We start from the raw sequence: 14,317 nt of genomic DNA, 5'->3' as shown, positions 1-14,317 counted from the left end.
TGAGTTATGTTCAAACTCAAAAACATTTAGGGGCCGTTTGGTTCAACGTTAAGAATCGGAATCAGAATGGGAATCAGAATGAGAAGGAATGAGAATGGGAATGATTGTTTTCATTTTTTGTTTGGTTCAAAATGTAGGAATGGGAATGGGAATTGGTAAAGTTTAATAAAAATATTATTTATTAAAAATATTTTTTTATGTAAAAAAATTATAAAAAAATATTTTGTGTTGTTTATAGCCTGGGTTATGTTTAAACTCAAAAACATTTAGATTCCTCACCGTCATCTGTTGCTTGTATTGGCAATGTTGTTCTTTGTTTGTTGTTTTCTTTTTTGTCTAGTCTGTTTCCACTATTGTCGGTAATGTCCTTCCTATGTTTGTGCAATTTGGTCCATTTAAGGATATATTTGTCAATTTGAATACTTTATAATAAATTTGTTCCTTTAAACGATATGTATGGACCATAATACTGGCTCTTTTCCAACTAATGAACTGAATTTGTCTGTTTGCTGAAGTATAGGAACCAATGTGTCCCTTTCGAAATTTAATAACCACATTGTTCCTTTGTTTAAGTTCAGGGACCACATTTAAGGGTATGTTTTTTTTTTTTAATATTATCAGTTTATTTTATCGTTCTACTGTTTGTTTAACAAATTATTTGAACTTTGGTTTATCTTAATTTGTTAAATGAATGTGTATTTGGATGGCTCATATAGTAGCTACAAAATCCACTTTAAATAAATAAGTTTCTTACAAATGAAAATGAAAAAGTCAAAATACAATGAATTTATTAGGGAACCATATTGAAAAATCATATGGTAAAAATATCTATAAATGTATATCAAGAAAATTTCCAATACAACAAGAAACTAACATAGCAATAAAAATGAAAATTATCTATGCTATATATAGAAGCACGGATGGGAGGGAACAAGCAAATTTACTGAATAATCCTTTTCAGTTTACTACTAAATAAAGGTTTTATAGTCATTACATAATTAGTTATTTAATTAATCACTATTGTAATTAATTAAAGTCTGATTAGAATAGGTAGCTAAATTATCTCCAATTTAGTTTATAGTATGTAAAAATAACTAAATTATCTCCAAATTAGTAGGAATACCTATTTTTTAGTTTGATTGAACTACAAAATTAAAATAGTGTATTTGGTCAATATATTATTATTTAAATTTCTATCTTATTATTTTTAAAGATATTATTAATAAAATTAAGTTAATTATTTAATTATGATTATTATAAAACCAAAGAAGAATAAATTCAGTATGGAAAAAAATTTAATAACCGAATATATTGTATTTTCTTTTACAAAATTTTTAACTAATTTAATATTAATTATAAATAAAAAATTGATATAATTATTATAAATTTACTAATATGTTTATTGAAGAGTTAAGTTACGAGCCACGTGCATAGCACGTAATGCGAAACTAGTCAATAAAATACGCCATAAAAATTTAACTTGATCTTATTTTCCAAAATATATAAATTATTAAAAAAGATAATAAATAATTAAAATCTTTCACCACTTAAAAACTTGATAAAAAAATAAAATAGAGAAATAACTATAATATTTAAATAAAATATTTGTCTGCAAGTAAATAATAGCAGATATACTTAATACACAAAATAAATTGTGCTATTAATCAAATAGCTTGATTTTCCATTTTCCTGAATATCTAACCAATGTAACTGTTTTGGACATTTTATAATGATATTTTGTTGCTTTCGAAAAAACAAATCTATGAATCATCTACAAATTGCGACCATTCAGCCACAATTGAAAATGAAAGTTCTAGTTCTGAGATGATAAAAGTAGAAAAATATATGAAAGAAATTAGGGCTAATCCAGACATTACAAAAACAATATAACAAATGCACCCATTGCCAGAACTAGGAACTGCAGACAAATTACTCCTCACTGATATGATCATATGAGACTACACGTAAATTGTTAGCACCGCCACATTCAATTTTCCGTGAATAAAAACTAAACTAAACCAAGGAAGTATCAAATGAAAAGGATTACAATCATAATCATCTAGACACAACTACAGAGAGAAAGATTTTGAAAATGAAAAAACATAAATTGCATCGAACATCAACCATGTATAATCAATGATCGATTGAGAAGAGCACTTAATAATGTACACATGCATGAAAGAAGAACTAAATAGATGAAACAAAGTTTTGAACACTCCAAGTCTAGGCAATCCCAATGATCCTCATAGACACACTTAAAAGTAGGATTTGCAGCAATACAAGTCTTTGTATTTTCTCTTAGCATCTAGTCCTGCTATTGCTCGGATTATGGGAAAAACGTAAGGAAAAAAACAACAAACTAGAGAGCAATGTGATGTTTGGAAGGGAGCAGCAAGCAAAAGGCATGGATATTCTTTGCCCCTACCTAAATAATCTTGATAACTGAAAGGAAGCAGCAAATGAAAAAGGCATAGATATTCTTTGCCTCTACCAGAATAATATGTAAACAAAAAGGCATGGAACCAGAATCCTTGAAATATTCAATTCACTATCTTCCACTTCGCGACACATTCTAAGATTAAACTAAAACAAAGGCACACTCTAGCAGCCAGCATGTGACATTGCCTTCTCCGTTAATAAGAAGCTAAGCTATTAAGAACACATTTCAAAACAAAACAAAAACATGAAATTTGTTAACAAGAAGTATTACGGTCACGATTGTTCTTTTGCAACACAAACTATTGAGGAGAGCAATAGCATTTGGGCAACCAGAAAATATGAATGCAGTCCAGAGAAGAGAGTTCAAATCAAGGGAATAAATTAGGACCACAGTTATGTATGAAAGGGTCAGAAAAAAGAAATTTAGGAACGCCCCAAGGAAACCACCATCAACGAAAATAGACAATAAACCTAACTGCAGTTATACAACTAACATTTCGGTATTTCACCCAGAACAGCTGTACAATCCATTAGGAGGGAACTAACAATCTAACATCAAACTTAGAAAAATTAGAGAACAATGCTACGCAACAGCAATAAAGTATTCTGATTGACTTCAACGAGTCTTTCAAATAGTTTGCAGAGCTATTGAATATAAAACCGGAAACGGAAATGGAAGCTGGAAAAGATAAATGGCAACAGAACAATCATAGTGCGATAAAACAGCCGAAAAGAAATGAATTAGCTAGGATAAACTAATAAGTCACTATACAAACAGAGACTAAATTTGGGGCTTAAAACCCCATTTACACCTACTAAAAAACACCTACATTAGAATCACAAAAATATTATGTCATAGTTAACTGCCTCTGCATATTCCTTGAATTTGCAAATTCAATAAAATGAAATCAAAAATAAAATAGAACCAAGTCAGGCATAAACCTTACATTCTCTAGAAGCCCCAGTGAAGTTGGCAGAAGCAGTAGAACCAGAAGAAATAGCAACAGTAACACCGTCGCACAAAACCCTAAGATACCGGCGACGGGCTCTAAACGACCCAACTTTAAACCCGACATCAGCCGCCAACCTCAGATTGAACGAAACCGCCTGCCGCTGCGACCGGTCCTCGTTTATCCCCTTAACCACCCAGTCGTCGACGTAAGTGTCCAACGCCGAGAACGACGCGTCGAAAAACGATAGATTCTTGGTGTCCTGATACAACGGAGGGACACGTGTCTGAGACAAGATCTCGGTTCTGTAGAGAAGCGAGCAGACAATCTGATCGTACGAGATTTTGAGCTTCTTGTTAGGGTTATAGACCTGAAACCGCGCGTTCCAGTCGGCGGTGAGCCGCTGGGGGTGGGAAAGGTTGAAGTTAGAGAGGGAGAAGGAAGTGATGCGAAATTGGGGGCGGTGGGGGCGGAGGACGAGCCAGCAGATGAAGAAGATGGTGAAGAAGAGAACGGTGGCGACTAGGATAGCGGCGACCATGCGGCGGAGGAGAGTGGTGCGAGGGTTGGGGTAGAAAGGTTGGGGTTGGTTGTGGTAATAGTAGGGAGGCGGGTATACGGTGGCCGGAGGTGGTGGGTAGCCGTTTTGGTGTTGTGATTGAGGGTAGCCGGTGACTGGGGGTCTGGAATAGGAGGATGGGTCTGAAGCCATTGCTTTTAGTATTTAGCAGAGAATAGAAGACGGGCGAACCGAGTTTATAAACCAAGTTTAAACCACATATGGAATTTTCATTCCTCATATGGACTCATTTCCTTTTTTTTTTCCTTCTTTTTTTAATTACTCACATACCAAGTTTGATAGGAAATTATTAAGCGATTTCTATAATAATATTTTTTATATTGAAAAAATATTATAAATAATTTATATAAGTATTTTTAAAAATAATATACTTAAATAATAATAGATTTATAATACTAGTGTTGCTTTACGTGTTTCACACGTGGCTCGTAGTGTAACTCGTCAAATTATCAAACATAACTTAAAATAGTAGTTAATTTGTGATAGTTTATCTTTTTATATACTTTAGACGACTATTTTAATTGTTTGAAATGTTGAATTAACATCCAAATTTTATAATTATATTAAATTTCAATAGAAAAATATAAAATAATAATTAAAATAGTAATTTATCGGATTCTATATGATTAAAAAATAATTAAAACAGTAATTATTAGATAGTTAAAATAGTTTATTTTAATTAGTATTCTAGATAATTATCTTAACATAGTAGTTTATTTTATTTAGTACTATAACTTATCTTAACATAGTAGTCTAGCTTAGTTAATACCCTAATTCTAATAACTATCTTAATAGTTTTTAATTAATAATTAAATTTTATAAAAGGATATTAACGTAAATATGCATGCTCCCCTTCATCCGTGCTTTTATATATAGTATAGATAAGTAATTGAGAAATAAATAATTTATATAAATTGACAGCTTATAAAAGTATCAATTAATTAATTACCCACTATAGATTGGCTCAATTGATTATAAGTGTGTACAGTAAGCATAAGACTTAAAAGAATCAAGGTTCGAATCATATATCCCACAAATGGGACTTATTGAAAGCATTTGTGAATGAATTCTTAAAAAGCCCATATTAAGTGAGAGGTCCGGGCGATAGGATGCCCAGGTTAGCCTCCTCGAGAGTTTATCCAGGTGGTCGGGCTTCGCTAGGGATTCTCTCGTCATATTATGGTTTTTCTTGTTATTTTTATATATTAAATATACTTACTAAATTATGTATTTACTTATTTATTTTTTTAGCAAATTTTGTTTTTATTTAAATATTTGGTTTAAAAATATTTATTTTAAATTAAAATATAATTTAATATGATTAATTGATAATAATTTTATACATTTATATTTTATTATGGATGGGGAATATTTGGTTATTTAATATCTATAACAGAATTGTTTTTGTGAACCGCTCTAAATAGACCAACAGGATGCACAACACTTATAACATTTTCTTAATTCAAAAGAAATTGTAACGCCTAAAACGACGAAGCTCTCTAGAACAATCTTTTCTCATCAAGTCTCATTCTTGTTTCTTGATTATTTCTTTTTTGATCTTCTTTCTTTTTCGTTGTTTTGATTCGTTTCCTTATATTTTTTTAACGATATTTTCATTTGGGTATTGTGTTGGATTCTCTAATTAGCATCACCAACGTTAAAGCACTTCAAGACATCATCATTACACTGAAAAAAGATCCTACTACAAGAAAGTTTGAAGACAAGATTCAAGCATTGCTGAGTTTTCAAAAAAAATGATTGTGCCGATGTTAACATAAGAATGCGATGTTCAATGGAATCTGGTTTTAATGGTTTGAGTCCTTTGATAATGAGAGATTTCAAGATTCGGGTAATGAATCAAGGCAGAAACCTTTGTTATTCGTTGATTGAATTAATGTCTTTAAATCATAAAAGGTTTATGAAGTGGAGTTGGAAAAATTTGAAATTCTTAATGATTCTCTCAAGTGGATTGCTGAAGGTCAAGATTATTTTATAATTTTATAATTTCTTGAATTCCTTGACACTGCATATATATTGATGATGTCTAAGAGTAAACCAAAAAAGACTGTGAGGATCTTCGGGTTCGAATTCACCAAATTGTGCACGATGATACCGATAAACCCATTATAGAATCAATCTGAGAGATCTTACGTTTAAAAGTATTATGGAAAAATATTATATATGATCGTGTAACTGGTATTGCAATTGAAAAATGCAAAGAAGTGGTGGAACTGTTACACACACAAGTTAAAGATTTGAAAGGCGGATCTGCTGCTGGTGAAGAAATGATGAAAGTTGTCGTTAATAATACTTCGACAATTTCAGAGATAGATGCAGAAATGTCAATGATGACCTCTGATCAAGAGATAAATTTGATTTACATAACAATTTAGAGTATAATTTAGTTTCAATGTTTGATTTCTAAAAGAATTCAGTGATTGATATTTTTCTGTAAGTTTATGTTTATAATAAAGTAAGTATCAAATTTCCATTTTTTTAATTATGGATGTATCCATTTGCAGGCATAAAGGGCGGCGAGCCAGTGCGGCCGCCCCTATTCCAGGTAATTTACCTATTAAGGCAAATCCCGCTACGAATTGTATGAACTTTTTTTTACCACTGTTTATGTAAATTATGTTTTCATAAAAAAACATGGATTTGATTTAATAAAGTCCATAATCATACTATATTTGTATTATTAATTATCATATCAAGCAAACTTTCTCCCTATGGAGTTAAAGTTTTGGCTCCACCATTGTCTAATTATTTGCTTGATTCTCATAAAGATAAAAAAATCATTATATTGTATGTTGCTGAAATACGAGCTCGAACGTCTAACATATCTTAAGAAATGGTTGCATCTACTATGGAGAAAGAATTTACAGACTCCCGAAGAGGGAAGCCCAACGAATGTCAGATGCAAAGCCCCGCACCTCATTAAGATCATATTGGCATACTCTCCCAAAAAAAAAGAGCAGACCCCATTGAAGACGAGAGTGAGCGGTTTAAAAAATTTGTAAGTATATAGATAAAAAATTTAATAGTATTATATTTTTTTGAAGGCCATCCAACCCACTCTATATTTGAAACTCTATTTTTAGATATAGAGTAAGTTTTTCTCCAAATACTAACTCTATTTCTAACTGAATTTATTTCTTCAACCACAAACTCTATCTTCAACTCTAAAAGAATATTTTAAAACCACACTATTTTTTTTACTCCCTCTGTCCCAATAAAATTGTCCACTTTGCCTTTATCACATAGTTTAAGAAAAGCAATTATTGTTCATGGATTTTATAAAATTTTCTTTACTTTTCTTTTCATACCCCTATTTAATATAGGGTTCACTTTCAATTTACTCATTAGTGGATTTTAAATAGGGGTAATATAAAAAAATTGAATGTAAAAATTAGTTACTTTTTGAAAGTGGACAAGTATTTTGGGACAAATTTTTTTCTCAAAGTGGACAACTCTATTGGGACAGAGGGAGCATTTTAATAACTTAACTCAAATATAATTTTTTTTACATATTCATCCTAAAAATAGAAACATATAATTTTTATCAGTAGTAAAATAATAAAATTTAAATAAACATTTTCGCATAAAATACTATATTTTACTAAATAAAATTAAATAAATAGTAATATTTTTAATATGTAAATTACTAAATACACATACTAAACATTACACAAAAATAACAAAGATCATGTTTATTTGTTTCCATTTCAACCACTGGTTCCGGAAATTCTGTTGCATCAATTATCGATGCACTAAGATCACATTCATCCTCGATTATCACATTGTGCATGATAATGTATATGCAAATTTATAATATATGCGATTTTTTATTATTTAATAAATTATTTAATTTTATAGAAGCCATATGAAAATAAAATAATAAAAATATGAAATTATAATATTCAAATATACTATTTTGTTATAAGATATAATTATATAAATTAAAGTTAATGGTTAAATAAGTAATTTGTAAAATCAAAAAAGTACAAATTAATCTTTATAGAGTAATGAATAGTGAAACTCTACATGTACAATTAATTGTTCAAAACTCTAAAAACGTAGGTTTATAGAGTTGGATTAGAGTTGTTTAACTTTAAATGGTGGGATCCTACTTATTTTTAAAGTTGAATTGGAAATGCCCTAAACATGTCTAATGTATTACATGCAAGTGAACCGACGAACAACATATCAAATCTATATATTTAAAGTCTTTTACAAGGGTCGCTAATACAAGTCAAAACGTATAACGATTATTATGTTAATGAGTTTAAGTTTCATACTCTATCACATGGCTCTGCTCGAACAACATTTTATAACAATGTATGCATCAAATGTAGTAATTATGATGCAGTTGCGAGCGATCTTTTAATTATTTCGAAGATTCAGCTATTCTTTTGAAACCGAACCGAAATGAATTAACCGAATTTTTCACTACTCAAAAGCGAAACCGAAATTTTCAATAAAAAATCGAACTAATTTTTTTAAATTTCATCGGTTCTATTAAAAAGTTTGATTTCTGTCGGATTTTGCACACCTTTAGATTGGATAGCCGACGCAGCTCGCCCCGCCTTATCTTGACATCTAACTCCCATGCATACTAGTTTACATTCCCCCCACTAAGTAATAATGTTGGAGTTATTTCATCCCATAAATAATAATTATTTATCTGGAATATTTGTTGGAGGCTTTGAAAGTTTGAATATGACCACTATCTTTCTAATTATTTTAGAGGAAACATTTGTGCATTTTCATTTTTTGAAATTAGATTCCTCTATTTTTAAATTGTGCTCACTAAATAGTTGTTTTTAATTTATTACTAATTTGATCATTTAACTAAATAATTTTTTGATTATTTATTAATTAATTACAAGCTTAGATATTTAATTGGTAATTATAATTAAATTATAATTGAGCGAATGAATAATTATATTGTTAGAAAAGTTAACTAATTATTTAGAACTATATTTTGAAAATTTAGTTGGTGGTTGAACTCGTGTGGCGACCGCTGGTTCAAACAATTGAGTAAAATCAATATCTACATAATAAAACTAGGTTTCTATAATTTAGATTCTATCAATATATATAAAAGCTTATTAGTCATTAATTATTCAATATAAGTTAATTTTAAGATAAAAAATAAAAAATATTCCAAATTTAAAGTTTTGTTCGGTTTAGTTTAGAGATTTTGCAAACTTCGGTTAGTCGGATTTGGCTTATTTCAAACCGAACTGAACAAACTGATGCGCAGTCCTAAGAGCAATATAAAAAATTGACTTTACGGATTGTATTTACTTAAAATAGACAAGTAAATGCACCTTATAAAACAATACAGTGGTTGTTTTTGACCTTTTACCAAAATAATACGGATGCTTTTGTCAACTTGAATTAAGAGTCTTCGCTGGAAGATTCAGACAGCTAATTGATGGCAAACATGAAGCTTAGTATACTAATTTAAAACAATAAAACAAAAGAATTAGGAATTCTTTTTGGGAGAAAAATGGAAGAGCAGAAGAAGACGACGGAGAGGAGAGTGGTGGTGGTCGGCGGAGGAATCGCCGGTTCCTTAATCGCCAAGTCCCTTCAATTCGACGCTAATGTTACCCTCGTTGACCCGTAAGTACAATTTCATTGCGTTAGTTTCCAATTTAATCATTTCAATGTTTACTCTGCTTAAGCTTTTTATATATTTATAATCAGATGTATTATATTTGTGGGCTTTGGAATTTACCTGTAATTGTATTATATTTGTGTGCAATTGATATTTACAGCTATTTTCTGGTGAGGTCAAATAATTTAAATAACTTTGGGAATCAGAGTGTTGTTATTTTCATTTTCTACTGCTTTTTGTTAGAATTGTTATAGGTATGTGAATCTAAATTTTAATTGAACCAGGAAGGAGTACTTTGAAATAACATGGGCGAACTTGCGAGCATTGGTAGAGCCATCATTTGGGGAGAGATCAGTGATAAATCATAGAGACTACTTCACTAATGGCCGCATCGTTACTTCGTATGCATCAGACATTACTGACACGGATGTATTGACTGCGGATGGTGAAGTAATTCCCTATGACTATCTTGTTGTTGCAACTGGCCATGCTGATCCTCTCCCCAAAACGAGGACCGAAAGACTCGCCGAGTTTCAAGAAGGTAAAAACTCTGCTACATCTCAAGGAGTATCACAGTTTTGTGACCATTTGTGTTTCGATTACTGAAATGAACATTTTCTGTTTATTGTATTGTGGTTTTACTGGCAGGATATGATAAGATTAAGTCTGCTAATTCCATTTTGATCGTTGGAGGAGGTCCTACTGGTGTTGAACTTGCGGGAGAAATTGCTGTTGATTTCCCAGAAAAGAAGGTTACTCTCGTGCATAACGGATCAAGATTGATGGAATTTGTGGGACCAAAAGCTGCTGCTAAGACGCTAAAATGGCTGAAGTCGAAGCACGTAGAAGTGATACTGGAGCAAAGGGTAGATTTAGATTCTGCAGAGTCTGATGGGAATGGTAGCAAGACGTATCGTACTTCAGCAGGAGAGACCATCCAAGCAGATTGTCATTTCCTGTGCACAGGTAAACCATTGGCTTCGGAATGGCTTAAAAATACTGTTTTGAAGACCAACTTGGATGCTAAAGGCAGCTTGGAGGTCGATGAGAACTTAAGAGTCAGGGGTCGAAAGAACATATTTGCAATTGGAGACATCACAAACATTCCAGTAAGTTCTGAACTCAAGTGTTAGAATTTTTCAGTTTATTTTTCATTTTCTATAAAGCACAATATTAAATTTGCTGTCAAGAATTGATTTAGAGTACAAATGAAAACTACATTGGATTGTAGACATACAAGACAAACTTCTCTTACAAGTATTTCATTAAATTGCACAATGATGCACTCAAACTAGTGATGGAGTTAGGATTACTATATTAGGAAGGTCGAACCGCAATATGCATACAGGGCCATTTCATAAAGACTTTTACCAAGAATTGTTTGATCACAAAGCTAATGAGATAATGTACAACAGGAAATGAAACAAGGATACTTGGCACAGGCTCATGCTGAGGTGGCTGCGAAAAACTTGAAGATATTGATGGTGGGAGGAAGAGAATGTAAACTGGCTACATACAAACCTGGTTTGGCTATAGCACTTGTTTCACTAGGAAGAAGAGATGGTGTTGCACAATTTCCATTGGTCACCATAAGTGGGATTATTCCTGGCATGATAAAGTCTAAAGATTTGTTTGTTGGCAAAACCAGGAAGGCAAGGGGACTTTAATTCTTTGTTTTCCCTAACATATTTGTTTATTACTATTATGTAAATGTTGATTGTATATGATATGAAACTATGAAACTGATTGAATACGATATGCAAATATTCAGACAGAAACAATTTATTGAAATTCAACTATCTTGGGTAGAGATATTCTTATATAAATGTTGATTGTATGATATGTGCTTCTTTACTTTATGAGATTTCAGACAAATAACGCTGATTAGTAAATTGTGCGGGTATGTTGGAGTAATTTTAATTTGAATAAACTTGAGCAAGGTGATTACGAATTTTGCATTTTCTAGAAAATATTAAAATTATATTGAAATTAAATTGCAAGAGAGAATTTAAATGCTTGAATATATTAAATGAAAGAGTTTACAAAATTTGAAGTTAAAAGAAAATGCAGGATGTTAAAATTAAGAAAAATAAATATTTAAAGTTAAGAAATTATGCATTGTTGTTTTTTGTTGTTTTTATATTTCCCTTTTGCTAACTGCTTTTTCATGGCTGAAATTTCAATTTGATTTTTTTTAAAATTTCTCTCGTTTGAACAATTTGAATTTTTTCTTCATGTCTCCCAATAGGGGTATATATACATTTGATTCAAACGGAATCAACATTTTAATGAATTGTGATTTTTCAAACCGAATCTAAACCAGATTACTGGTCGGTTTGATGAGTTTTTCCAGTTTGGTTTATATTAAAATTATCAGATTTTTATATCCAAAAATTACACTTTAATACTTCCTTTATATTAAATATTTTGGACTAAAGTGAATATGTTAGAATCAACAATATAAAATCGTAACGAAAAAATATAAATAAATAAATCAATAGATATATTCATATGAATAGAGTAAACATATAGTATTTATTTGGCTATAGTACAAAACAAATTGTCATTATGGTGTAAATAACCTGAATGTGATTGAAACTAGATACGCAAATATCCATCCAGAGTAGCAGAGGTTAGATTGATAACAGCCATTAATGATGTAATTATATATTTCTTATTAGTCCAATTAATTTATGTCAATCACTCCAATTTAACTGATAGAAATCATAAATCGCAGTACCCAGCTGCACCAGTATTAGTAGTATCTTTATGATTGCAACTCAGAAATCAGACGGTAGCCGACGTCACAATGGATAACGGAAACTGGAAGATATGGAAGTACATCATTACATAGAATGACGCCAGCAAATGCATTCGAAATGGCTATCTGGGCACGTGCCAATCCTCACCTAAGACGGCGCCGTCAGGTAGTCAGCTTGACAGATTCAGATATCCGGTCAGTGGAGAATCTTCCCAAATAATAATTTCTCCACAAATGGCTGCTTATGCAATCATTTGGTATCATTTCTTTTAACTTTTTAACGCTCTATAAATACCCTCTCCTAAATCTCTGTCATGCTCATACCTCATCATCCTCAGCAAACCCTAATATAATTTCAATGGCTTACTCCAACTCCGCAAAGCTCTTCTCCGCCGTGATCTTGGTGTCGCTGCTGCTCATGCACCAGCCTTCGACAGCAAGTTGCTATACTGGGCCGATCAGGTCTCCTCCGGCCACTATTCTTCCACCTAGAAAGGTTTGGTTCGCTCTATATAAGCAATGTAAACTCCTTTTCTGTTTCTGATTCTGTCTTTGCTCACAATTTTGCATGCATGTGCAGGTTTTACATGTTGTTTCGAAGAGATTAGTGGGGGAAGAAGAGCTGAGGACGGTTCCTTCTGGACCAGACCCGTTGCACCATAACGGCCGTGATAACCCAAAGAAACCAACCAGTCCGTGACTTACTGACTTAGTTAGTTTATTAGAAGCCTTGTTTTTGTTTTGGTAGATCCACTTGTAACCATGGCTTCTCAAAACAATATTTATAAAATGTTAATTATGTTTTTGATTTTATAAACAATATAGTATATATATTATATGTTCCTCTGTTAAATTTCGTAGATTATTTGTATAAAGGCAACGTCAAAGTCAAGTATGACTATTTATATGTTTCCTCGTTAGAATAGAATCAGCCGAAACTATACGGGTGCTAGCTAGCTGCAGTAACATCGTCGAGCTAAAGATTTTTGGTTTGGTTTGAAAGTGAAAATATCAAGATTTATCGGGTTTTTTATGCAAAACTAAAACCAGAACTAATTTTGAAATAAATTCGTTCGGTTTTTGGTACGTTTTACTGAAATTGGAGAATAATTATTTACTTTTTAAAATCAAAGATAAAAAATAAAAATATACATAAAAAATTAGAAATTTAATCTAAGCTATAAAATGTAATTTATTATACATTTTAGCATTTAAAGACGTAATCCGATCTTTTTTTTTGTTTTTTAAAAATTTGAAACCGCATTGAACCAAACAAATAAAAAGTTTCTAATATAAAAACCAAACTGATTATTTTTGGTTCGAAAAGATTCAGTTTTCAGTTCGATGCACAACCTAGATGTTACATTAATTCACAAAATAATGTCAGGCTCTCACTTTTTAATTGCCATTTTTTCTCTAAGATATAATTAACAATAGCAAGACTATAACACTGATTAAGGAAAATAAAACTTAATGATCCTGGCCTTAGCCGTCTAAGCTAAATTGTGTGCTATTTTGATATTGTCTCTATGAAATATAACAATTCTTTGCAAGTTTTTCGCCGACGCTTAAATCCTAAAATTTATAAATGGATATTGTTAATAATACTGATATTTTAATCGGTTTGATTAGATGAGGTAAACATGACTTGAATGACGTAATCCAAACTCGAATGACGTAACACGAATTTGAATGACTTAATTCAAGTTGTGAATCACGTTACCGTCGTTGAAAAAACTATTAAGTATTAATCTGAAAATCCGAAGATTTAAATGAGATTAATAACAATTCTACTCATAAACTAAAATTCAACCCGAAAATTGAAGATATAAATAATGAGTTTTAGTTTTGATTAACGATGTGTTGAAATATATATATATATATATATATATATATATATATATATATATATATATATATATATATAGTCTGCTAAATAGATAAGAGTAGTGGTGCACATT

General features: G+C 31.1%; 3 protein-coding genes across 3 annotated transcripts; 2 read left to right on the top strand and 1 right to left on the bottom strand.

Moving 5' to 3' along the window:
• Nucleotides 1-3,149: 3,149 nt before the first annotated feature.
• LOC126677719 (NDR1/HIN1-like protein 12) lies at nucleotides 3,150-4,166 on the bottom strand. The gene has a single exon (XM_050372483.2). It carries the CDS (start codon nucleotides 4,099-4,101, stop codon nucleotides 3,370-3,372), a length of 732 nt encoding a protein of 243 aa, XP_050228440.1. The 5' UTR covers nucleotides 4,102-4,166; the 3' UTR covers nucleotides 3,150-3,369.
• Nucleotides 4,167-9,361: 5,195 nt separating this feature from the next.
• Nucleotides 9,362-11,403, top strand: LOC126677718 (uncharacterized). Its single transcript, XM_050372481.1, has 4 exons — nucleotides 9,362-9,600; nucleotides 9,880-10,136; nucleotides 10,244-10,704; nucleotides 11,011-11,403. Exons 1-4 carry the CDS (start codon nucleotides 9,485-9,487, stop codon nucleotides 11,260-11,262), a joined length of 1,086 nt encoding a protein of 361 aa, XP_050228438.1. The 5' UTR covers nucleotides 9,362-9,484; the 3' UTR covers nucleotides 11,263-11,403.
• A 1,182-nt stretch (nucleotides 11,404-12,585) lies between these two features.
• Nucleotides 12,586-13,091, top strand: LOC126676198 (uncharacterized). Its single transcript, XM_050370351.2, has 2 exons — nucleotides 12,586-12,852; nucleotides 12,937-13,091. The coding sequence occupies exons 1-2, from the start codon at nucleotides 12,601-12,603 to the stop codon at nucleotides 13,054-13,056; spliced, it is 372 nt and encodes a 123-aa protein (XP_050226308.1). The 5' UTR covers nucleotides 12,586-12,600; the 3' UTR covers nucleotides 13,057-13,091.
• The last annotated feature ends 1,226 nt before the right edge of the window (nucleotides 13,092-14,317 follow it).

Source organism: Mercurialis annua, linkage group LG4, assembly GCF_937616625.2.
Source record: "Mercurialis annua linkage group LG4, ddMerAnnu1.2, whole genome shotgun sequence".
NCBI classification, from domain to species: Eukaryota; Viridiplantae; Streptophyta; class Magnoliopsida; order Malpighiales; family Euphorbiaceae; genus Mercurialis; species Mercurialis annua.
Note: the sequence above shows the minus strand (reverse complement) of the source record. Positions and strands in the feature narration are given on the sequence as shown.

Coding starts and splice junctions, on each gene's coding strand:
- LOC126677718 (XM_050372481.1), top strand. CDS start 9,485: ATGGAAGAGCAGAAGAAGACGACGGAGAGGAGAGTGGTGGTGGTCGGC. Junction 10,137..10,243: donor ACTCGCCGAGTTTCAAGAAG/GTAAAAACTCTG, acceptor TTTTACTGGCAG/GATATGATAAGATTAAGTCT. Junction 10,705..11,010: donor GAGACATCACAAACATTCCA/GTAAGTTCTGAA, acceptor AATGTACAACAG/GAAATGAAACAAGGATACTT.
- LOC126676198 (XM_050370351.2), top strand. CDS start 12,601: ATGCAATCATTTGGTATCATTTCTTTTAACTTTTTAACGCTCTATAAA. Junction 12,853..12,936: donor CTATTCTTCCACCTAGAAAG/GTTTGGTTCGCT, acceptor ATGCATGTGCAG/GTTTTACATGTTGTTTCGAA.
- LOC126677719 (XM_050372483.2), bottom strand. CDS start 4,101: ATGGCTTCAGACCCATCCTCCTATTCCAGACCCCCAGTCACCGGCTAC.